The sequence below is a fragment of the Syngnathus floridae genome, chromosome 16 (genome assembly GCF_059516105.1).
Source record: "Syngnathus floridae isolate MCC-2025c chromosome 16, RoL_Sflo_1.0, whole genome shotgun sequence".
Lineage (NCBI taxonomy): Eukaryota > Metazoa > Chordata > Actinopteri > Syngnathiformes > Syngnathidae > Syngnathus > Syngnathus floridae.
In genome coordinates this window covers 215,001-238,177 of record NC_142428.1, presented here as the reverse complement: position 1 = coordinate 238,177, position 23,177 = coordinate 215,001, and the positions used below count along the sequence as shown (strand labels likewise).

Below are 23,177 nucleotides of genomic sequence, written 5' to 3'. Positions count from 1 at the left end.
TGAGATGGCATTGAGCAGGGATCGCTCCAAATCGGAGCACTCCTCGTGAATATTTCGCAGTGTTTTATCCCGACTTTTGGAGTCTTTTCGAGTACCTGTCTGGCGCTTTCGACGGCCACTCAACCCAGATGGAGCCCGACGGCAGTTGCCATTCGGTCACTGGTGCCTCCCTCCCTCCCTCCCTCGGCCACAGCCGCAGCCTCCATTTTGTCACGACGCGATGAATCGACAATCGATTTCACGCCATCAAACAAATTTGCCACGCACCGTCGACGAATCGCCACACTGCTTGTCTTGATTTTTGCTGTTCATGCTTTCTTAAGAATCTTGATCTGATCCATGCGATACTTTTATACAAAGGCAAAGCATTTGATTTGTAAATGAATAAATGACACGATTATAGCAGGAAGCAATTCTCATGCAAAGTCTTGCTTTGTGCTCGTTGGATATTTAATCAACAAATCGAAACACGGATTCATCAATGCCATCTTATGAAATGAATCGATTGAGGACACAACAGATGGATAACAGAGAACAGTATCACCAAACTACCAAAGGAAAAAGAGAAAGATAATGCAGGCTCTGCGTTTCATGTGGCAATTTCGACTATTGTTATGAAAACCGTCATGCAAATTGATGAACAAAATTCATTCTGAGCAAAATGAAGACTTTTTGGAAAAAAAACACCCAAAAAACAGTGCCAATCGTTGAGAAATAAATAGGACAAGGTTGATCTTCTTTGTAACATACTCTTCCATGCCGTCAATCGGAATACAGTGTGGAAATAGTACCAGGGCCATTTTTCAGCTCATTTCTTTTGCCTTCAAATGAAAGTGTCATCAACTGGATTTGTTTTTGAATGTTAAGGTTGATAAAAGAAGAAGTTGCCTTGAAAAAAAAGCAACATTGTCATCATTTGCATGTTACAAAAGCAGACTGATAGACATGCCACATACATACATACATGATGCAAGTCAAATACTGTACATGCAAAGAAGCAGCAGCAGCAGCAGCCAGATGCTACGTCAGCAAACTCAGACAATGCAAAATGGCTAGTAACACCGACTGAGCCAGACAAAAGAAAAGGTGGTCGCAAAAGTACATTTGGACTCCACAGAGCATGCCACTGTCAACATCAAACTAATGTCAGGGTTAGGATGGCATGAATTTCGGTGTCAATATGATTGGATGACAGGGGCCCTGTCTTTGTCTTTCTTCACAAATCCCCCAAGAATTTCAGAATACACAGCACAGCGTTGAATTCATTGACATGATCATCTCCTGCATACTCTTTCAAAGAAATTGGGAATGGCCAAACTGGTTGTCAGCCTATTTGTTTGTCTGAAAAGAGCTCCTCGACTTTCAACCCATACTTTCCTTTCCCTCTTGCATTGTGCTAATCATGTGGGAATTCCCAAATTCTTTCAAATATATGTACGTATTCTCTATTGGGATGAAGAAAAAAAAAAAGGCTGCTTAATGGATTGCTTTTGTATTTAGGTGCAAAAAGACAGAATGACAAGTATGCTTGGAAGCAAAACCCAAATGAAAAAAATGAAAAATACACAGAAATTCAATGATATCTGTTCTCTCTGTTCTCTCGCTCTCTTTAAAGCAAAAATGCAAGCATCAATATGCACAATTAAATGTGATGATGGAGTGATTAACCCCCCACCAAAAAGAAAATAGATAGATAGATAGATAGATAGATAGATAGATAGATAGATAGATAGATAGATAGATAGATAGATAGATAGATAGATAGAGAGAGAGAGAGATAGATAGATAGATAGATAGATAGATAGATAGATAGATAGATAGATAGATAGATAGATAGATAGATAGATAGATAGATAGATAGATAGATAGATAGATAGATAGATAGATAGATAGATAGATAGATAGATAGATAGATAGATAGATAGATAGATAGATAGAGAGATGATGGGATTCTTCAAACAAATCAGGACAATGTACTGTTTGAAAAGAAGGTTCAATGTGATCAATGGCAGCATCACTGGCTCATAATGGTTCACTGGGATCCAAATTTCGCTCATTATTCGGTTTGTTTTCAAATCTCAGCGGGCCAAATGTGTGGAGGTGACCATATGGAGCACTTTGGATGACCCCATGTGCAAGTGTAGTTCATGACAGCAAAAGAGCTTCTGCTACTTGCAGGCTAACAAAACGGAGCTCTGAAAAGCCGCTTATTATTACGATCATTTATTTCATTTTGTTCGGATAAAGTTACACTTTGCCAAACCATGGAGATGTGATGCTTTGAGACTGCCATCATCCATCCATCCGTCCGTCCGTCCGTCCGTCCGTCCGTCCGCCCATCCACCCATCCATCCATCCATCCATCCATCCATCCATCCATCCATCCATCCATCCATCCGTCCGTCCATCCATCCATCCGTCCGTCCGTACTGGTGCTGATGCATGAGCGCACATAGAAAGCAAGCAAGTGCAAACTAACCTAGCCCACCTGGATGACCCGTTTCACACTCCTCCAGGTCTTCATCGTCGCTGGAACACTCGGCAGATGACACTATGTCATCCGTTGGATGCTTCTTCATCAGAAGCAACAAAAAGGCACGCGCAATACATGATTTGATCACATTGAATTTGAATTGCTCTTCTTCACTCGGTGCGTTATTTGTGTTCCGTTTGAAAGGCGCCAAACGCCTACTGTCTGTACGCGGACGATAACGGCTCGGATGTTAGGGTAGGGATGGAGAATCCAGGTCCAGAAAGTCCAAATCCTGCCAGGGTTTGGCTTCAGCCACCGACTTTTTATTTGCTGGACCTGGATTTGCCAGCCCCGCCAAGAGTGTCAATAAGCACAGAGCGTCAATGTCTCATTGTAACCGGAAGCGTTGGCGCCGTACCGTTGAAGAGGACCTGTGCTTCCGCGTGGTGGTGGTGGACATCATGGTGGTGGTCTCAATGAAGTTAGTGGAGACATCTGAAGGCACGGCAGTGGACTTGGTGGAGCCTGCCCCGGTGGGGACATCGCCCACCAGCCTCACGCTCCCATTGATCTTGACATTGGGGTTGCTCTCCGCAGCCATGTTCAACACCTTGAGGGTATTGTAATAAAGACCAGAGAGCTGGCCCTGAAACGGCCGCCCACGATCGCTTCCGCCGATTGCCACCGTGGCTTGAGTGTTGAATATGGTTAGCTGGCGTCCTACAGGAGACAGGGCCGGCCGCATGTAGTATTAACAGCAGGGGACGGACGCGCCACAACGTACTACGTACTTGAGATGATTGATTGATTGAAATGTTTTGCTTGCCTACCTTTTTCTTGGAGCCATTCTTCTACTGGCCTGGAGTACTTCAAAGGAATTTTCTTACTGGCCAAGTGAACCCGTTCAGTGTCACTGTTCCCTTGGACCGAAACATTTACAAAGCTTTAGGTGTTATCAAGCAGGGAACCAAAAGGCAAAACTAGCGGTAGGAATAGCAGAGCACGAGTGCAGCGAGTTAGTTAGTTAATTCGTTAGTCAGTTCGTTAGTTAGTTAGTGTTTGCTGGTTTGTTGGTTTGTTGTTTGTCTCTACCTGTTGGGAAGTGTTCATTGATGGACCAGTTATCAACCTGCAGCGTCGCGTTGCCACCGTTTCGGGTGAAGCGGACCACGTGATACTTTCCATCATTCACCGGGGTGCTGCTCTCTTGGACGCTGATATCCACCATCCCAATGTTGAACGTCACGCCAATTTTGCCTTGTTGCTAGAACGAAAGAGCAAAATCGACGCTAAAAATCCACTGTTTGACGACACGGGCCTCCCTCGGGCCTCCCTCCCTCCCTCGGGCCTCCCTCCCTCGGGCCTCCCTCCCTCGGGCCTCCCTCGGGCCTCCCTCGGGCCTCCCTCCCTCCGCTCTCTGTTTTTGGTGCACTTTGAACCACGCATCCAAGCATCCATTTTCTGTTTATGATGACTAATGAATCAGTGCCAGCAGTCAATCACAGCGCCCACGTACACATTTCTACCATCACTGTGAGTGGGAACTGAAAATCAGGAGGGCACGGGCGCGCGGGCCAGAGGCACTTGGATGATGATGAATGAATAATGCATTTGAAATCAGACGGTAACTATAGCAACGACCTTGCAAAACAAATCTTGTGGTGGCAGTTGTGCTATGCAGTACAAGTATGTTTTGTGACAAATGGAAAATGTGTCCACCAGAGGACACCACCTACCCATCCCACTGGAACAGATGGCCAAAAGCAAAGGGACAATTGGTGAGCTCAACAATGTGGATGGAGCGCCGCCTCTGTCTTTTGCAGCTGTAACACTTGAATGTGATGAATTCATCTAACCAACGCAGAACGAGCGGGCCCGACTCCCAGCCTTACAGTGCTGCTTCATTTTCACCACCAGGTTAAATGAGGGCAACTTCCAAAGCAAGTGCTCGGTGTGGGGAGGGAGCCCCGATTGACTTTGCATGGAAGAAATAAGGACTGGCTTCAGTAGCTTCAAAAAAATAAAAAGGAAACGTCACGAGTGCGCTATGAACTTACTATGTGAAGCATGAGAAAGTCCCCCAGACCCGGAGCGCTGTCGATCCTGACGAGGATGCCGTCTTTGAGCGAGGTACTAAAGCCGACAGTCAGCCTGTCGGTCCTGGTGCTCGGTCTCTCGTTGGCCGGCCACTTGAACGTTATGAGGCCTCCTCCTTTGCCAAAGATGTAGGTGGTCCCAGCTGAGCAGAGCAGGACAACTTTTCATACTATTTAAGGGGATAACAACAGGAGCCTATCGGCGGCCTATCGGCGGCCTATCGCCGGCCTATCGCCGGCCTATCGGCGGCCTATCGCCGGCCTATCGCCGGCCTATCGGCTGTCACGGCTTGAGGATCATAAGAAATGATGTTTTGTGCGCCAGGATAGACATAAAAAGAAGCCAAGGAGAAAATAGATTCTCTTCCAACGAGTACATTGCTCCGCTTGCTGGGTGTGTGTGTGTGTGTGTGTGTGTGAGATGTGAAGGCGGCAGCACAGCACTCACGGTCATTGCACTGCGTCCCAGTGTAGGAGGTCATGGAGCAGTCACACGTGTAGTTCTCCCACTGCTGGATGCAAATCCCCATGTTGGCACACGAGTCCTCCTGACAGGTGGTGCTGGGACCTGCAAAGTCCACAAGCCCCCACAGTCACGCACGCACACACACATACAGACCCAATCGAAATTGTGGCTGGCCTTTGGGATTCATCATCATCCTCCAAACATCAAATCGATGGTCTGAAAGGGGCCACCTTTCAAGTGTGCATTTGACCCGGTCGCACACTCTTCCTAAAAGAAACAACTGCGAGAGGCAAGCAAAGTGAAATATTCCAAATGGGATAAGCCGCTCGCTCTTCCACGCTGAGTTTTCTCACGTCACGTTTTCACGTCAAAGCTCCGCGCTTTCGATTTTTGTCCCGATAGGTTTGGGGGGGGCTGCATTTCTCCTCAGAGTCCAAAATGCTTGCCTTGCTTTCTGATCTCACTTGATCTAGTTCAGCTAACCTGCAAGCTATTGCATCAAGTGACTCCAATTATGAGCAACAACATTGTGACCAGATATCTTTCATGGGCGTCTATCATGGCATGGAGGCTGGCGAGAGAAAAACCGAACCAAAAGCAAAGCAAAGCAAAGCAAAGCAAAGCAAAGCAGAAATCAATTTCATGTGTCAAAACTGGCAGTGAAGACGACGACGAGGCAGTAGATGGCAATGCAATTTAAATGACAAATCATGATGCATTGGCTTCGAAGAAATGTATACATATGTACAAGCACACAGAAAATGAGACACTCGATTGCCATGGACAAAAAATTGTGATTGATGAGATTTTATTGTCTAAAACGAATCAATCATCGACGAGTTTATTGTTGTACAGCAAAAACCTTCATTATCAACCACATTCAGATTGTCATGTCACAGTGAGCACAGACAAGTACACATTGTCACTTGCTGTCAACAGACATTCATTCGTCTAACATGGGAGTCTGTAAGGCAGCAGAACCAAAAGAAAATTACAATACACTCAATGCCCGGCTTGAATGATGTGGCAGGCAAAAAAAGAAATACTGGACAGAAAATGATTTCCATGCAAACAAGAACAACGTATGGAAGCCGACCCAGAAGCCTTTGGAGGATGGAAACAATGACATCTTCTTGCTCATGCAAAGCCCATTTCAACGCAGCTAGAATGAAATAGGTCGCTCGAGCAAAAAGTCCAACTGGAAGTCCAAACAAATGAAAAGCCTCGGCACGTTTTGCGGTCGAAATCGGACTAAGCGCCGTGCCGCAGCATTTCCCTTTTCTCACGAAAGCCCAAAGAAGAAGTACGTTGTCCGATTAGAATGATCCCGTACCCCAAACATTATGGTGATGTTGTCTGACCGTATCGGCGATGGCATCGGCGGACGGCGGCCAATGTGGCCGATAAACCGAGCCGGCCGGCCGCTAGCAGGCACCAACATGCCAGCCGGCCAGCCAGCCAGCCGGCCAGCCAGCCAGCCGGCCGACCGGCCAGCCAGCCAGCCAGCCAGCCGGCCAGCCAGCCAGCCAGCCAGCCAGCCAGCCAGCGTCCGTCTCAGGCTGGGCTTAGCCGTGCCCGAGCCACGCCACCAGCGCGGCTAAGGCGACGGAGGAACGTCCGTACGGATGCGAGGCTGCGCCGCTACTGTTTGTATTGAGCAGGTAGAAGGAGCCGCCCGAGCCGCTGGAGTTGAACTTTACGTCGGGCCCGGACCTGAGGGAGCGTGTACCTTCACATCCACGCTCGATCTGCCCGCTACGAAACAAGGCGTCGCTGATGAGGTCCGGCAGACGCCCGTTGAGGTCCACTGAAGCCAAGCAGCCTTGGAAACCCTCTCTGGAGGCCACCAGTTTGGGAAGACTACCATACATGCCAGGACCCAGTCCAGCGATGAAAAGGTCGCCTGAAGACATTCAAAAGCGTGGTTATCGCCCTCCGTTTCCAAATACTCATTGAGTCCGGTCGAAAGCAGAGGACGACAAACGTGGCCCTGTCCCAGCTTGGATGGAGCGACCGTGTTGCAGGCGTCCAATTGAAAAGCAACAAAGTTGATCATTCAATGAAATGCGGGCTACAAATAACAAGGGTTTGGACATTGATTTACATATGAGTGACTATTCAAGTCACACGTTCTGAGATTCTTTGCATACCTTTCAGGTCCAAGTTCTTGGCCCCGTTGATGCTCTGAATTGTGGCTACCGCATCCACTTTGAGGGTATGAGTGTTGCTGTTGTCTCGGGTGATGGCCACGTTGTGCCACTGGTTGTCATTCAGGGCTCTTTCACTTTTGCCCTTGATCAAATTGGGCCCATTTCCCAGGTCAAACACATAATGGATGTATCTGCGGGGCAGAACATCCTTAGACTTGCATCCAACATACTCGCGCTTGTGAGGCGAAAGGAGACGAGATGCGAGGCGACGGGACCTCTTCCGACTCACCCTTTCACCAGCTCTACCGCGATAAAATCACTGCCGTCTCCCGAGTTGAATAGGATGAAGCCGTCGGCCGAGGTGGTCTTGAACTGGAAGAAGAGGTGCATGGACGCGTAGGCCTGGAGGGTGGCCAGGCTCAGATAGCTACTCTTGGATTTGAAGGTGACCGGGTCAGCGATGATGGAACGGATGCCAAAGCGGGCGTTGAGCTCGCAAAAGTCGATGTCGCCGTTTTTGCACAGGTCGATGTAGAGCATGCCGTTGAATCTGGAGGAGGGAAAGAAAGAAGAGGAGAGGAGAGGAGAGGAGAGGAGAGAGAGGAGAGGAGAGGAGCAGAGACAAAAGTTGCGTTTCTCTCAAGGTTGCTCGGCTCGCTCGCAAGCAAGGAGGTGCGTGCCACTGTTGCCTGTCCAAATAGGAGCGCGGGCTTCTCTACCTGAGGCTCTGCAGATGACCAATGAAGCTGGACGGGATGCTGGAAATAAATCTGCGCTCGGTCATGACGCCCGTTTCAATGTTGTGGAACTCCAGACGTGTGTGGTCACCCACCATTTGGCCTGAAGATGGGGGGAGGGTGCAGGGGATGGGGTGAAAAGAAAGACAAAAAGAAAAAGAAAAGAGAACACCGTCTGACACGAACACAAAAGGGCTGATTTAAGGAGAAAGTCATAGAATTAGAGCGATGCAAGCGGCCCCGCCCGGCCCCGCCCCGCCCCTCCCGACCGCAGGCGTGCAAGCTCCGTACAACGAGTGGCGAGGTAACGAGGTAAGGAGGTGAGAACACGACGAGCCCATGTACCTTCTGCTACATCATCGTCAACGATTAGCTTGTAGCTTTTGCCGCGACGCACCACCCGTACCGTATGCCATTCGTTATCATTGAGCTTTTGCCCGGCATACAGCGTCTCCGGTCCTTTGCCTGAGAACAATCACAAAGTTAAACACATCCTGAGCCTCCAACCAATCCTTTGGTTTTCCACCTAGCAAACTAGCCTTTGGTCTAGTTTGGGAACCAAAGGTTTGGTTCAAACTGTGGCAAAAATACAAAACATTTGTCTAAGGACACTCCTGGAGTTTTGCTTGACCACTGACGCTTCTCATACAGTAGTAGTGGTAGTAGTAGTAGTAGTACTAGTAGTAGTAGTAGTAGTAGTACTTTGCCATGGTGACTGGTCTGGCCTTATCAGTGTACATATAAGAGAATGCCGACATGAACACAATGACTCATCAGAGTTAGCTTTTCTTCTTCACTTTGTACACTAAATAGACTACGGAGTATCTACTATCTGTTGTTGGCGCCAAAGCAGTTTGCAGTTTGCATACTATATTGCATCAACACATCATCATAGAGACATAGAAAGCAAAATGAAACTTGAGTGGTAACTTACTGGAGTTACAGTTTATCCTGATACAGTCTAGATGGGGAAGAATAAATGACAGATGAAATTGCATCCTTCAAGGTTACAGCTGCAGACATCCAAAAACAAAAGTTCCACCCTTCCGGGGACGTACACATGGAGAAAGACGGCCATTTTCATTGCGTCCATCTTTATCTTGGACAAAGCCACAATTGGAACATGATCTTTTGGACGGATGTAGGCGAGCTACAGATAGCCGTTACTCAATGAGGGAGGGAGGGAGGGAGGGAGGGAGGGAGGGAGGGAGAGAGGGAGGGAGAGAGGGAGGGAGGGAGCGAGGGACAATATTAACAGTAAAATGGCCACTTTTGGTACCAGCCGCATTGGATTTCCAACCCACAAACTTGGACTTGGATTGTTTGCATCATCCATCCTATTTGAAGTCAATTGCACGGTCTTATAAATTGGACGTTGTTGTCTTTGTTTTTGTCTCGCGGAAGCTTCTTTCAAGGGTCGGTCACCATGCGGCTGATCATTTCATGTGCCGTCAACCGCAACAGAAAAGTGGGAGCAAACAGCCGCGATCCAGTCAGCACCAGCACCGTGCAGAGGCACAGGACCCCAGCCATCACATGGAGAAATCGACACCATGCATGTTGCCGTGTGCAGGTGTGTGTGTGTACAGCGTGGGACTATACGTTTGTCTGTCTGTACGAAAGCTTAACGAGTCGTATGTGTCTCGGGGACGTCACGTTGCAAGACAGGATTACGATGGCCGTTGTACAATTTGAGTGGTCGGGAAAAGCTTTGGCTTGACTCGGCTCGGCTCGGCTCGGCTCGGCTCGGCTCGGCTCGCTTTGGCTTGGCTTGCTTTGGCTTGGCCTGGCTTGGCTTGGCTTGGGGTCGCAGCCAGCTGTAGGTTTTGCTGGGCTCTGTTGTCGGGCTGTTCACCAGACGGGCCGCAGGCTTAAGGCCTTTGAAGGGGTGAATACCATCTTTTGACAAAGCAGAATGGAAAATGGCAGATACTAAATGCAAAAGGTCCACACACCATCGTCAGCAGATGACATCAATCACTCCAGAAAGGTGAGAAAGAAGATCACACACACAACAGAAGAATGGGAACGTAAATCAAAGTTTGGCTATCTTGTGGCGGATGGCTGGTGGAAGTCAACTCTTAGAAAGTCTCAGCGCATTTGTTTGTCTTGTCATTTGAAAATTTGTCTTCGAATCAGGTCACAATCACCTTCAAATGTCTTTGTATGCTTTTACCGCTGTGACTTCCTCCCCCCCAAAAAATCAAAGAACGTTACGAAGATCACGGCTATTACGCCGGCCACTTGCCTTTTCCAAACATAGAACGAGAATGACATGTTGCGATGGTATAGCCTAACGCAATCTCAGAATGTACAGCAGAACCTCAAAATCTGGACGCCACGCAACTATGTCGAATTTGGTGGGCCACATCACGCCAGGAGAGCTCCGTTTGCGAGGGGGACAAAGCCTAATATGCGCCAGAAGTTGCGTGGAACTTTGCTGAATTTGGAGCCGTACGAGCGTCTGAGGCTCGGTTCTTTTCAGGTTTTGCTATTTTGTCCCGACGCTTGCAATTCTCAAGGACACGTGTGAGCTGCTCGTGCATCTTCACCGCTTTTTGGTTGAACGATCCAAAAAAAAGAACCCATTGACCCTTGAGGTTCCACTGTAGCTGCAGTTACAAACGTTTTCTGCAGTCACACTCATGCAAACTAACGAATGCTCCCGGTCTCCAAGCCGACGTGAACCTTTAAGGGATGGGAGTATGCTGTCTGATGAACGGACAAGAACAATTGAGACGGTGACATTAGCAGTTCATGACAAACCACCTGATGAAAAGAGCCAAGGTGCGGACGCAGACCAAGAGGGAGGGAGGGAGGGAGGGAGGGAGGCAGGGAGGGAGGGAGGGAGGCAGGGAGGCAGGGAGGGAGGCAGGGAGGCGGGGAGGCAGGGAGGGAGGCAGGGAGGCGGGGAGGCAGGGAGGGAGGCAGGGAGGCAGGGAGGGAGGCAGGGAGGCAGGGTCGCAGGGAGGGAGGCAGGGAGGCAGGGTCGCAGGGAGGGAGGCAGGGAGGCAGGGGTGCCTACGATACCTAGATTGACGGTGAGTTTGACGCGGCCTCCGTCCAACTCCAGCCTGAGCGTGTCGGCCGAGTCTCGGGAGGTGGTGGCCATGAGGAGGCCGTAAGCCCTCTGCGAGCGAAAACGCAGCGACACGTCCTCCGCCTCAGTGTGCGTGACGCTTGGCATCACTACTTTCATATACATGCTGCCGTCGTAGGAGAGGATGGAGGCCTCTGGAACACACACACATTCAAAATCCAAAAGCCTGGACCACCAGAAATGACCAACAAAGACGCCTCAAAAATCATGCCAACGTTGAGTGACAGAAAAAAAATGCTAATCACAGTGCAATATTTCACTTAATTATGCCTTGGAAAGCAATTTTTGCACCACCTCTATCTGATTGACCCACATGTTTTGTCTTTTTAAGGAGTAGAAATGAGCTTGTCGGGGAACTTCATTACAGGCCACGAGATAAGGACAGAGAAAAACAGTGTGATAGTGCAGCTATGATTTGGTCTGCAAAAAAACAAAAAAGGAAGAAATCTGGAGCAATTTGTGGAAGAGAATGACTTTTAGACTCTGACCTTTTTTTTTTTTTTATCATCAAATCAAATCCAATCCAATCCAATCCATGGACACCTGGAAAGAAAATGGCTTGGCAGTGCGGTGCAATGTTCAGGCCCGCTAGGCCGCCTTTTTGAGGATGTCAAGGGGATTCTCAAATGCCTACCGTTTGATCATCAAATGGAACGATGGAAACGTCAAACGATAAATTCGAGTGTTTTGGCAAATGTTTCGGACAAATTCCGGGCATGCCAAAAGCTCCCATAGTAGACCTTTGCGTTTGTAATGCTTTCTTCTTTTTTTTTTTTTTTTTTTCTCTCCAAACAAAGAAGCTCATCCCAGCCACAGGTTAGGCTTACCTCTCTCACAAGTGCGAGACCAATAACCAGTGCCGGTGCAGTCGCAGATGAATCGATTCCAGCCTTCTTTGCAGGCGCCTCGGTTCTTGCAGGGGTAACTGTCGCACTGCTTGCCGGCTTGCTTGTTGCAGGAAGGCTTAATCCCGGCCCCGTTTTGCGCCTCGGCGATCTGACGGATGTCTTTGCTCCGACCGTCGATGAAGAGATCGCGGACGCAGCCCACGTAGCCGTAGTTGAGCATGGCCGTCCACAGCTCGGTGGGCAAAATGAGGTTGGTGCGATCGCTGGGGAGCCCCCCCAAGTACATGTCGCCTTCCAGGTCGAGGATTTCGCTCTCGCCGCTTGCAGTGAATGGGGTCCTTCTGCTGTTGACAGAGATGGTACCTGAGACAGATGGGGAGGGAGTCATTCGAGGGCTTTGAGACTTTGTTTCACCGTGCGGCAGACGCTCGGCAAAAAGCTGAGCCGTGCGGCCTTGCGCCATTCGCTGTCCTTTTCGGTCGAGAAAAAGCCAGCCCGCGGCGGTGGCGCAAAACGCCGACCGACCGACCGACCCGCCGACCGACCCACCGACCGACCGGCTTTGTGGACGGGACCGACCTGAGCGACCGTCTCTCTGGATATCCACGTGATACCAGGCGCCGTCGTTGACCTTTGTTTGAGTGGCCTTCACCTTGATGGTTCCTGAGCCCATGTCCAACAGCAGGTACAGACTTCCATCCAACAGCTCAACAGCAAAGAAATCCACCTTGGGGAGAAAAAGCAAACGGTAGGGGTCGTGACCTTGACCCCAATGAAAGCACTCATTGCCTCATTTGACACGGGCTGACCTTGGTGTTCTTCTGGCTCCTGGCCGCCGCATCTTTGCGCTCTTGCGGTTTGCCGTGGGTGAAGAGGATGAGGCCGTTGGGCTCGCTGGTGCGGAAATCAAAAGAGATGGATCCCATCCGCTTGGTATTCCACTTGGGTAAGCTGATGTAGGCCTCTGGAGTCTCAAAAGAAATGGGGTCCAGCGTAGCCACATTTTCACACTTGTAGGACACCTCGCCTTGGATCTTCATCTTGTGGTCAACAACCCGAGCCAGTCGGGACAACTCCAGGCGGATGTCGTTGTTCTTGTACACCACCTGCGCAGGAAAGAAGACGTCAAATATCGGACGTCTCTTTCTTCTACTTACAAGGGAGCCCGCAATACTCGATGGGTGACCAAATGTCCTCCCGATGAAGGTAAGCGAGAGGATGAAAACGTGAAGTGACTGATCTCTTATCACCGCACTTGTAAATGCTGTCAATAACAATGGGAGGAAGGATGGAGTCATGGAGAGGGGAGGAGAGGAAGGGAGAGGGGTGTGTGTGTGTGTGTGTGTGTGTGTGTGTGTGTGTGCGTGTGCGTGTGTGCGTGTGCGTGTGCGCGTGTGCGTGTGTGTTGTGTGCGCGTGCGTGTGTGTGCAAATGGAAATTTGCTCAAGTGGAAAATTGAAACCCTTTTTCGCCTCTAATTCTCTAGGCAGAGTAACTCCTTCTGTCTGGCTATATTTTGGTCGCAGGCATACATAAAAAAAAATACCCCCCCCCTCTTTAATTTCACTCTTTTCTATTTACGTATTTTATTATGATTGTCATTTTTACGCTCTGCGCCCAGTGGATCGAGTGAAGGCTTGGTTCAGATGGAGATTTGACAGGGAATAAAGTCATGGCCTGGGAAGGCTCTTATCTTTTCCACCTCTCTTCTCGTCCTTCTTTCTCCATTTGTTTCACCCTTCCATGAATACGGTGTCCCCCATCCCCCAAAGACCAGCCACGCTTTCTGCTGCGCCGATGGAACAAATTGGCATTTGAACAGCTCCTGCAATCGGTCTGCATTTCAAAATCCCGTCCCGAATAAGAGCGTCAGGTTGAAAAGTCGACTTGAGAAAAAACATGAGTGCGTCTCTCTGAAATACAGTCTGCAACATTTCTACGCACAAATGCTCGACCTTGGAGGTTGCGCTGTACGTAAGTGCTGGAAAGAATCACGGGGGACTGACTGACTGACTGACTGACTGACTGACTGGCAATAAAGCATGAGCGCTTTGCTTGGAAGTGCATACAAAGGTTGTTTTTTCTTTGGAGCTTTGGACGCATCCATACGCCGCACTTTGAAAACAATTGACTGGACTTCTTTTGGGTGAAAACATGATGTTGATCAACATTCACATCCAAACAAAACAAGATATGTTTGAGGCCAATAGCACGGCGAATAAAAACTCTTGAATCTTGAAGCTAAGTCACCTCCAACACTTGATTGGGCAACTTTGTGGTTTTTTGCAGGCTTCGTCACAAATGCGGTGCGTTTCGCTATCTCGGTCCATTGCTCGCGTAAAAGAAGGACATGTGTGAGAGGTAGAGGGTGGCGCCGGGGAGAGATGGAGTAGTGAGTGACAATTACAGCAATTATGTGTTATTGTAGGCCATTATGCATTTTGTAGGCTCTGAGATGTAGCCTTTCTCTGTAATTGCTGCCTTATGAAAGGCCCGATATTGGTGGGCCAGACAGCCGCCCTCCTGCAGGCGCGCACGCACGCACGCACGCACGGGCTACCCGGGGCAACCAGTGTTTGGTGCCATGGTAACAAAACATTTTTCGATAATGCCACTCTAGATGGCGAGTACAAGAGGATTGCAAGCAGGCAAATTAGCCCCGTAATGGTTGGGGAGGCAGAAGCCCAGGAGAGTGCTCAACACATGGCAAACTCTGCAAGGGAAAGACAACACGTCTTTCTTCAAAGAGAGCACCAAATACAGCATGTCATCGTGCTTCCATCTGGGCATGTCGTGGACTGACTGCTTTTGCAGCTGGCCACCCTGATGACTTAACAAGGGTCTCCCATGTTTGTGAACACAATGTGAGCCGATTTGAAGATCCTCAAAGGTGCCTGAAAAGGTCGAAATGACATCTGCAAAATACGTGGAGTTAGCAACTAATAGGGAGCCTGGAATAAAATGCTTGTACAATGTTGACACCTTGAAGGAAGTGTGTGCGTGTTTGGCATTGGTGGAAGCGCAAAGGACTTTCATTCTTCAAATGCTTTTATAGCGCGCAAATCAGGCTGCAGGCTACTGTTTTGTAAATCACGCTCCTTTGAAAATGGAATCTGCGTACTGGCAAAATCATCGCTTTTGCAGAGACCCCAATCATGTGCATGTTGCGTGAGCGTGCAGCGTTTGTTTTGCGCAAAGCAATATTTCCGTGAGCATGTATACATAAAAGACAAAGGGTAGTATCTTTTGACATGACGGTTTATTTGTTTGTAGGATTTGGACATTTGGGGCTGCCTGCCTGCCTGCCTGCCTGGCTGTGTCACGTCTCGTCCACTATGTGTCTCTGTTGTCATGGTTTGTGTCTGTGTGCTCGCCCCTCCCCTCCCCTCCCCTCCTGTGTGCCCATGATTAGTCGGATTCTTCTCACCTGCCTCTCGTTACCTGTCGTGTATATAAGTCCTGTCTGCCTCTCGCGCCCCTTCCGGTCATTCTGTCGTTGTTGTTGTCTTGATGTCTTTTGTTTCCCGATGTCGTAATGTGGTTGTCGTCACGCTTCATGTCTTCTTGGTTCCTGTCGTTTTCGAGTCTGTTTCGGTTAGCCGGTCAGTCAGTCAGTCATGTTACGGTTTTGTTAAGTCACGTCAGTTTGCCGAGTGTGTCTTTTGAGTTCCTCCAAAAACCTAAGCTGGTCCAAGCAGCACTTTGTTGCCCTGCTCCATCCAATCCATGACAGCCTGCCTGCATGGATTTGATGATCCTGGACCTGACTAGCATGCTCAGAGTAGGAAGTGGGCCAGAAGGGGATTAATTTGCTACTGCAGCGTTTCCTCACTCTCCCTGCAGCCCATATGACACTGTGCCTGCCTGCCTGCCTGCCTGCCTGCCTGCCTGCCTGCACGCATGCATGCACGCCCAACGTGTATGTGTGTGTGTGCAGGTGTGTTGTTTTGGAATGGCGGCACAAAATGTCAGCTTTCTCCTGCAGCCACTCACCTACCTCATACAAGTGTCGCATATAGCATCATTAGCTCAAGGGAAAGGCATAGCACGTATTTGGCTTTGAATGTGTGTTGGTCTGCATTTTACAGGGGTGTCAAAGTCCAGTCCTCGGGGGCCGCATTCCTCCATGTTTTCCAAGTTTCCCTCGTTAAACACACCTGATTCAAATGATCAGTTCCTCCTCACAGGAGCCTGCTCATTGAATCAGGTGTGTTTAACGAGGGGAACTTGGAAAACGTGTAGGAACGCGGCCCCCGAGGACTGGACTTTGACACCTGTGGATGGTGCACAGCAATACTATTTCAAAGGGTCACATTTGCCGCCATGTGAAAAATGCCAATTTCTCTCGTATTGCAAAGCACCAACCACTGTTGAAGCATCTGTGCTATGGGCTTACCTCCTTGAGACAGCCCATGAAGTTGTTGCTCACAGGTGAGCCAGGCAGGTCAGCGGTGCTTGGGCTTCCCCCAACGTAGAAAAAGTCATCAGAGCCAAGCATGGTGTAGTCCTCTTGGGTATAGCCCGTGGTGGTTAAAATCCCATCCACTGAAATTGTTACCTAACATGGGGGAATGAAATGAGGTCATGAAATGATTGGGGGACAAAGGTAGCAGTACTGCTTTGTTCCTTTGGAATAAGCACGTTAACCTAGAACACACCAACACAAGTCCCAAACCAGGTGAAAGGACCAAAAGTGTCCAAAGTGAACGGAAAACCATTCAGGACAACTTGAACGGCAGATCCACCTTGCAGGACATCTGCATCAAATGTGCGAGACATTATTTTTTTCTTTGTAGACAAATGCTGTGACAAATAGGGCATCGGTTTCTATTCCAACATGCAATTGGTCACTGCAAGGTGGGCCACCTCATCAGAGAGGTTGATTGTAGATCTAGGAAGAGGAAGCCTTTGAGTGATTTTTCTTGGTCAAATGTCCTGTTTCAATAGCAGTAGCAGCAAAAGAGCAACAGTGTCATCGTGAGCTTTACTCCTTGGACATGGTGTTCCGGTATCAGCCCATGCTCTCCGTGTACACGTTTGTGCACTTCGAATGGAGGTAGCACTTTGAGCCATCCCAGGTAAAAGAGGAAATGGAAGCAGTGGAAAAACAAACATTGGCCAAAAGCACCACCACCACAACAACAACAACAACCAAAGGCAGCAAAATATGGCAATAATAAATGATTGATAGCTACCAGACAATGAAGTGTTTTGAACGTGGCGTATTGGAAACCTGATTGCTTTGCAAAAAGGGGAAGCGGGTTACACATCAACTTAAGCAGCAGCGACACCATCAATCCAATGAAAGTCCTTTTCATTAAAGGACTTGCGTGTGAGTCGCATGGCCCAAAAGCAAAGTAAACCAACCGTTTGACTACCAGACTGCAATGCTCCAAGAGTAAAGCAGCGGCCTTACCTGCCGAAGGTTTCGAGTCACTTTGACCTCGTGCCAGGAATTGTCGTTGAATTTGCCGTTGACCGGCTCAACGATTGCTTCAAAGGCTCCGGAACCCAAGTTGATCACAAGGGAGACGGCGCCGTCCTTCAACGCCAAGTTGACGTAGTCGGCTGATTTACCGGTGTGAAGGATGAGGCCGTTGCGCTGCCAGGTCTTGAACGAGAGCGTGATCTCATCGCTGCTGCTTTGGATTGGGTTCTGAGAGAGGTCGTAGCAGAAGTATTCAGAACCACGGAATGTGGCCACGTTCTCTTCCCTTGCTGTGGGAGAGGGAGGGGGGGGGGGAGAGCCATTGTCACTCACTGGCTTTGTGCTCCTTGCCAGCAGCAAGAGAAAAACAAAACTGTGACGGCGGCCTGCCTAAAGTTGCAAGTCTGTGATCGGAGGCATTTATTAAACGGCAACAAAAAGTCACTTCCGTCCGACTCTTGCCAAAATGTGCCTTCCTCACTATTTATCAGACAAATGGAGTCAAAAGAGAAATCAAGGCATCACACTTGAAAAGACATTTACCTCAGTGGAGTGCGCTGATGTTCATGACTGCTGGGATATACTGTATGAGTTCAGATATTCAAATATCAAGGCAAAAAAGAAAGATTTGGACATGGTGGAAGTATTCGCCTTCATGAAAACATGTCTCAGACAAGGTCAACATAGCGTTTGGACTCAATGACCAACCGTACGGTATTGTTGCCTTGTTTTTTGGGAGCGCTTGATGAAAATGACCCATTTGGTGAGCACCCCTACCAGATCCTTTATACTGCTGCGCTATGGCAGCCCATTGGCAAGAGATGGGAAGCTAACCTCAGCTCACCTCACCTCGCCTCACCTCCCCTCATCTCATCTCATCGCATCTCATCTCACCTTCCTATCATGGCCACCCCATCGTGCGGGGAAAAAGACTTGTATTCGTAAGCAAGAGCAGGCACGCTAGTCCATCCATAAAGAAAATGACCTGCAGGGAGGGCTGCATTGGCAACACCACTCTGCTGTGCACACAAGTGAAGATGAAAAGTTGAAAAGTCTTCCCAGCAAAATAAGAGCCAGCCTTTGATTTCTCCAAAAGAGAAAATCCGCCTTTTGACGCTTTTGGTCATATTGTCTGTGTGTGTGTGTGTGTGTGTGTGGGGGGGGGGGGGTCTGCTCAGACCATCTGAAAACACAGCAATGTGGAAAGCTGAGGCAGGGATCTCAAATGATCCTGTGTGAGGGAAGGAACTGATTTGCATTTGTCAGTGCTGCAGGTCACCACATCAAAACGTTCTGAAATCAGACAGCTGCGTAGTTGACATCCTGCTCCTGCAATTTCGCATTGAGCTCATTTCAATTTGGCAAATCCTTTTTCATCTCTCCCAATTAGTCTTATTATATTCATTCCTTCAACTTTTCAATTTGCAACTCCAGCATAGGTGAGTGATAAGATGCTTGGCTGGGAAATGTGGGAGAAGTAACATGTGCTAAAAATACCAAACACAGTACATGTGTGTGTGTGTGTGTGTGTGTGTGTGTGTGCGTGGGTGCGTGCGTGCGTGTGTGTGCTGAGAAACAAAATGCCCTCATAATTGCAGATGTATCAAGCACATTATCTACATCAGCCGTTGCGTTGACTGGTGTTAAATTTCAACTCCCGCCAGATTTGTTTTAACTGGCGCTTGACTAACTCTTTTAAAAGTATCGTTTTAACCATATTTAGTGTGGACCTGACTTGTTCAATTGAACTCCTGAGGATATGAAGAATCAAGCGATATCCTGAGGAGACACACGCACACACGCACACAGCCGAGCTGCACCATTTCCAAGGATCAACACAATGAGCGTGTCACGTTAAGGAAAAGCATTTGCACAAAATGATATTGATGTAGATCAATGCAGAGATGTAGGCAACATTCTGCCTGCGCGGCTGCCTGCGTGGCTGCGTGGCTGCCTGCGAGCGTGGCTGCCTGCCTGCGTGGCGGCCTGCCCGGCCGCCCGCACAGGAAAGGACACACAGCACGGCACGGCACCAAACCAAACCTATTACACGGCCCACTGAGTGCATTACGTACGACACGATGTGACGCACAGATGGCACCAAAGAAAAGAAGGCGGAGATGACTGCCTGCAGGAGCCACGTGAAGCACGTCTCCTCTGCAAGTTCAAGCAGTCACCGTTGAGAAGATGGGCCATTAACTGCTAGCATTGGGAAAAGACCAATGCCAAATCCAGTGACATCTCTTATGTTGAAGACTTGATTGAAAGGAAGCAGCAAACATTTTGATGAGGAGGAAGTCATTGCCGCTGCAGTGGCTCAGGTTAAAGCAAAACGGGAGGCCATGTTGGCCAGCTCGACCACGCGCAAGCATTTTGCCGTCCGTTTCCTCTGAGGGAGGGCAAATTAATATTGACACTCTCGCAGAGGAAGGCTCCACCGCATGATTGGCTTGGAGCCTTTGCGCTCAAGACCATATTTACATCCGTCTAGCCACGGCTTCGATGCTACATACTCATCGGATGGCATCTCGACCTCGGGAAGATCATCTCCGAAATAAGAGCAGCCCACTGGACTGAAAACAGGAGCGAGCGGCAGCACAATGACACGGCCAAAAGACTGTAAAAGACGGAGGGAGGGAGGGAGGGAGTCGGGGTGGATGAATGTGTGCGCACGTGTGGGTGCAGGGTCAATGACACGTAGCACAGATAAGCATCAGTAATTTCAGCATGCTGCTGGATTTCCATTTGTACAGCAGCTTGACCAATGCCGCGGCGGATATCTGCACCCAGCCACAATGCGGGGCGCCGCAGAGTCCCAAAGCGTCTCCGCCAATCCAAAGAGGAAGCGCCACGACCATCTGATTGCTTCCAGGATTTATTTGGCCCAATTTTCGCCTTGACATCAAGTTGTGTGGTGCTCAAGCAAAATGCACAATGACAACCATGCATTCGTGTGCACATGAGCAACCAGGTCTACTCTCCACATGTGCAGATCTTCCCACATATAGACAAGTGACGGAGTCCCCCCCCCCCCACCTTTGCACACAAAGCCAGCCAGCCAGCCAGCCAGCCGATAACTCCCTGAAGCATAACAGCGAGGTTGGCTCTATCCCTTGGAGGCTTTTCATTTACTGCCCAACATTATGCCATATCCCTGTGCCCCCATGCCTCTCCAACAAACACACGCGAGCGCGCGCGCGCGCACACACACTTATTGGCTATTATCTGCACCGTCTGAGCCTGTGTTCATGGCTAATGAAGGGCCACGGTTGCCATTTCTCAGCTGATGGTTACCATGGTTACCGGGGGACAGAGGGGGAGACGAGGAGGAAAAAAGGACAAGCGTATACTTAAGAAACTGCCTCTTTGTTCTAGTATGTTCAGCAACAATGGCAGGAAAAAAAAAGATGTCAAAGTAGCAAAAGCATTGTCGTTTGATATGTACAAGTCGACGCACGCCGCTTTGGGCCTTTTTGCTAAGGTCATCCGTCTGAAAGTTTGTTTGCTATATTTGAGCGGAGGTGGAGTATTGCGGCTTGATCTTTTTCTTGGACGGACGCTCCCTGTTTCACGGCGGAGCGGCTGACGGATGATTTGGCCTTTTCCTCCGAGACCTAATTGCATTTTGAGAGCGCACCGGGGACAGAATAATCAGAAAGATTAGACTCATTTCTGAAGGAACAGTTGTGAGGCGCAGTGGGCGCGTCGGAGAGGAGAGCTCCAATGAGATGTGGCAGGACTAATAACGGATCTACACGGTGACCTAATGAAGGGACGGACGGACGTTCAGGTCGGGATGATGAGACGTGTGTCTGTCAGCAGCCTCCAGAGCAAACGTCTTCAGCATTTGACATGCGTGTGTGACATTTGTTCATCATGCGCCAGACCTTGAGGAGATGTCTCAAAAAGCAGTCGGTGCTCTTGCTTCTGTTTGATCTTCTACCTGTGGTCGTGACGTTTTGGTGCTCTGAAATCAAGCCTTTGATGTCGCGGCAGTCAACGCTCACGACAGGCCTTCGGAAGAGTGACAATTAGGACCTCGTTCGAGGACAAATGCAGCGATTAGCCTTCGTCTTAGCAGTATTTACCAAAATGAGACGGTCTTTGTGGCTGAGGGCGGGGGAGTGATTAGTTGAGGGAAATAGTAAGTGATTTGGGATCGCAGCGGGAGGCCCGGCCTATCATCCAGACACATGCGTGCGCTGCCTGCCTGCCTGCCTGCCTGCCTGCCTGCAACTATACAAACACACAATGGAGCCGGCCGGCCGGCCGGCTATCCCCAGGCTAAGTGGCATTAACCTCTTTCTCTCATGGGGCCCCGACAAAAGCCCCAGAGGAGCGCTAATAATCACCTCCCGCTTGCCCCTCCCCCTTCCCCTCACAACACACCATACTCAAAGCTCATTCCAGACAATTCAGTGTAGCAATACATGAGCAGGTATTCCAAAAATAGCAGATTCGTTGACTGTATACTCTGTGGAACGGGCCCTCCTACTTTGGAATTATTATGAATATTATTATTGATAGAAAACTCTACTCTACACGTAGTCAAAAGAGTTCTCACTTTGCTTCAAGAAATATGTTAGGATATACAGACGTGGGGGATGGAATATGATACTAAGCTACAAGCCCAACAGGCCAGGCCGGTGGGCTACTCGTGTCATTTTCCTTTCTTTTTTTTCATCATATCGGTGACCCCGGTTGTCCATAAGTATGAATGAACAGCGATCAGTCCCATCCCGTCCCAGCTCCCTCCCTGTGTGAGCTGCGCTTCGGCCCACCCATGACTGCGAACGGGACAGGAGCCGAACTGGAAGGATGCAGTGCGGTGCGGTGCAGTGCACTGCGGTGCAGCGCAGCCATACCATTGAGAAATCAAAAGTTTCGATTTCCTCCAAGCACGAGTCTCCAACACGATATTTATATTGGATACACGATAAATGAAGCTCGGTGTGCATACGTTTCGAATGTGTAGATGGGTTGTGAACAACAAAGGACGGGGGCGTTATTGAGGTGGGAGTCTGCAAGGCAGCAGTGCGTAGATTGGCTTGTTTTCACCATGCGGCACTTCCAAGATAAGATGCTACTTCACTCCCTCAAGCTATTGCTCACTATTATTTGTTCACAAATATGTTTCAACTAAAGACTTAAATACTATGTGTCATAGTTAACACCTGAAGTACATTTGATGTCGCAATTGAAAAGTATGGCGCAAGTGTCCTTCATGAATAAAGATGACTAGGGAGACAATGAAGAGTAATGTGAATGGACAGGATGGGTGATGATGAGGAGGAGGGACTCGGGGGGGAGGGACTGGACTGGACTGGACTGGGGGGGCGAGCGGGGTGCATGTGTGTGTGTGTGTGTGTGTGTGTGTGTGTGCGTGTGTGTGTGCGTGCGTGCGCGTGTGTTCTGGAGGGAGAGAGATAACGGCTCCCTCGGTCTGATTCATCATGCGAGTGGTGTGTCACAGCGAGCACCTGGCCCACACAGATAGGAGGAAGTCCGCTTCAATAATCTGCTCGGCAAACACTTGCACATACATACATGGAAAAAAATCTTTCCAAATCGTCAAATTGACTCAGGCAAGATGTTCATCCTAAACTGTCAAGTCAGCCAACAGCACCTACGATGAATCCAACAAAGTATCATTTCAGGAATTTGCTTTGCGCACGCATCGACATTTGAGATGAAAGAAGAGCGCAAGGAGAATACAGCAAGGAAAAACAGAGCCATAGATGAGCATGAGCATTCTTCGTGCACTGCTTTGGGGTCTCCACTTTAAATCCACCACATACAAGCCGAGAGTTGCCACTTTAATGATACAAATCCTTTGCAGCGTTCAAAAGTCATCGTCCAAATACGTACGTAGATGGGGA

At 49.0% G+C, this 23,177-nt stretch overlaps 1 protein-coding gene across 3 annotated transcripts in view; it reads right to left on the bottom strand.

Annotated features, from left to right (window-relative positions):
- The window catches only part of nrxn3a (neurexin 3a), a 45,096-nt gene that overhangs the window by 6,878 nt on the left and 15,041 nt on the right, over window positions 1-23,177 (bottom strand). Inside the window, exons 6-24 of one of the 3 annotated variants that reach the window (XM_088400167.1) lie at window positions 17,287-17,588; window positions 17,066-17,110; window positions 16,267-16,428; window positions 12,680-12,976; window positions 12,450-12,597; window positions 11,850-12,233; window positions 10,953-11,156; window positions 8,857-8,883; window positions 8,268-8,387; window positions 7,905-8,025; window positions 7,475-7,735; window positions 7,186-7,376; window positions 6,765-6,938; window positions 5,018-5,137; window positions 4,531-4,712; window positions 3,566-3,737; window positions 3,304-3,393; window positions 2,892-3,193; window positions 2,489-2,573 (exon numbers count right to left, since the gene is read on the bottom strand). In XM_088400167.1, coding sequence (XP_088256293.1) covers window positions 2,489-2,573; window positions 2,892-3,193; window positions 3,304-3,393; window positions 3,566-3,737; window positions 4,531-4,712; window positions 5,018-5,137; window positions 6,765-6,938; window positions 7,186-7,376; window positions 7,475-7,735; window positions 7,905-8,025; window positions 8,268-8,387; window positions 8,857-8,883; window positions 10,953-11,156; window positions 11,850-12,233; window positions 12,450-12,597; window positions 12,680-12,976; window positions 16,267-16,428; window positions 17,066-17,110; window positions 17,287-17,588 — 3,387 coding nt within the window. Of the gene's footprint in view, window positions 1-2,479; window positions 2,574-2,891; window positions 3,194-3,303; window positions 3,394-3,565; window positions 3,738-4,530; window positions 4,713-5,017; window positions 5,138-6,764; window positions 6,939-7,185; window positions 7,377-7,474; window positions 7,736-7,904; window positions 8,026-8,267; window positions 8,388-8,856; window positions 8,884-10,952; window positions 11,157-11,849; window positions 12,234-12,449; window positions 12,598-12,679; window positions 12,977-16,266; window positions 16,429-17,065; window positions 17,111-17,286; window positions 17,589-23,177 lie in introns of all 3 variants that reach the window. The other 2 variants (XM_088400168.1, XM_088400169.1) reach the window with 2 other exon arrangements.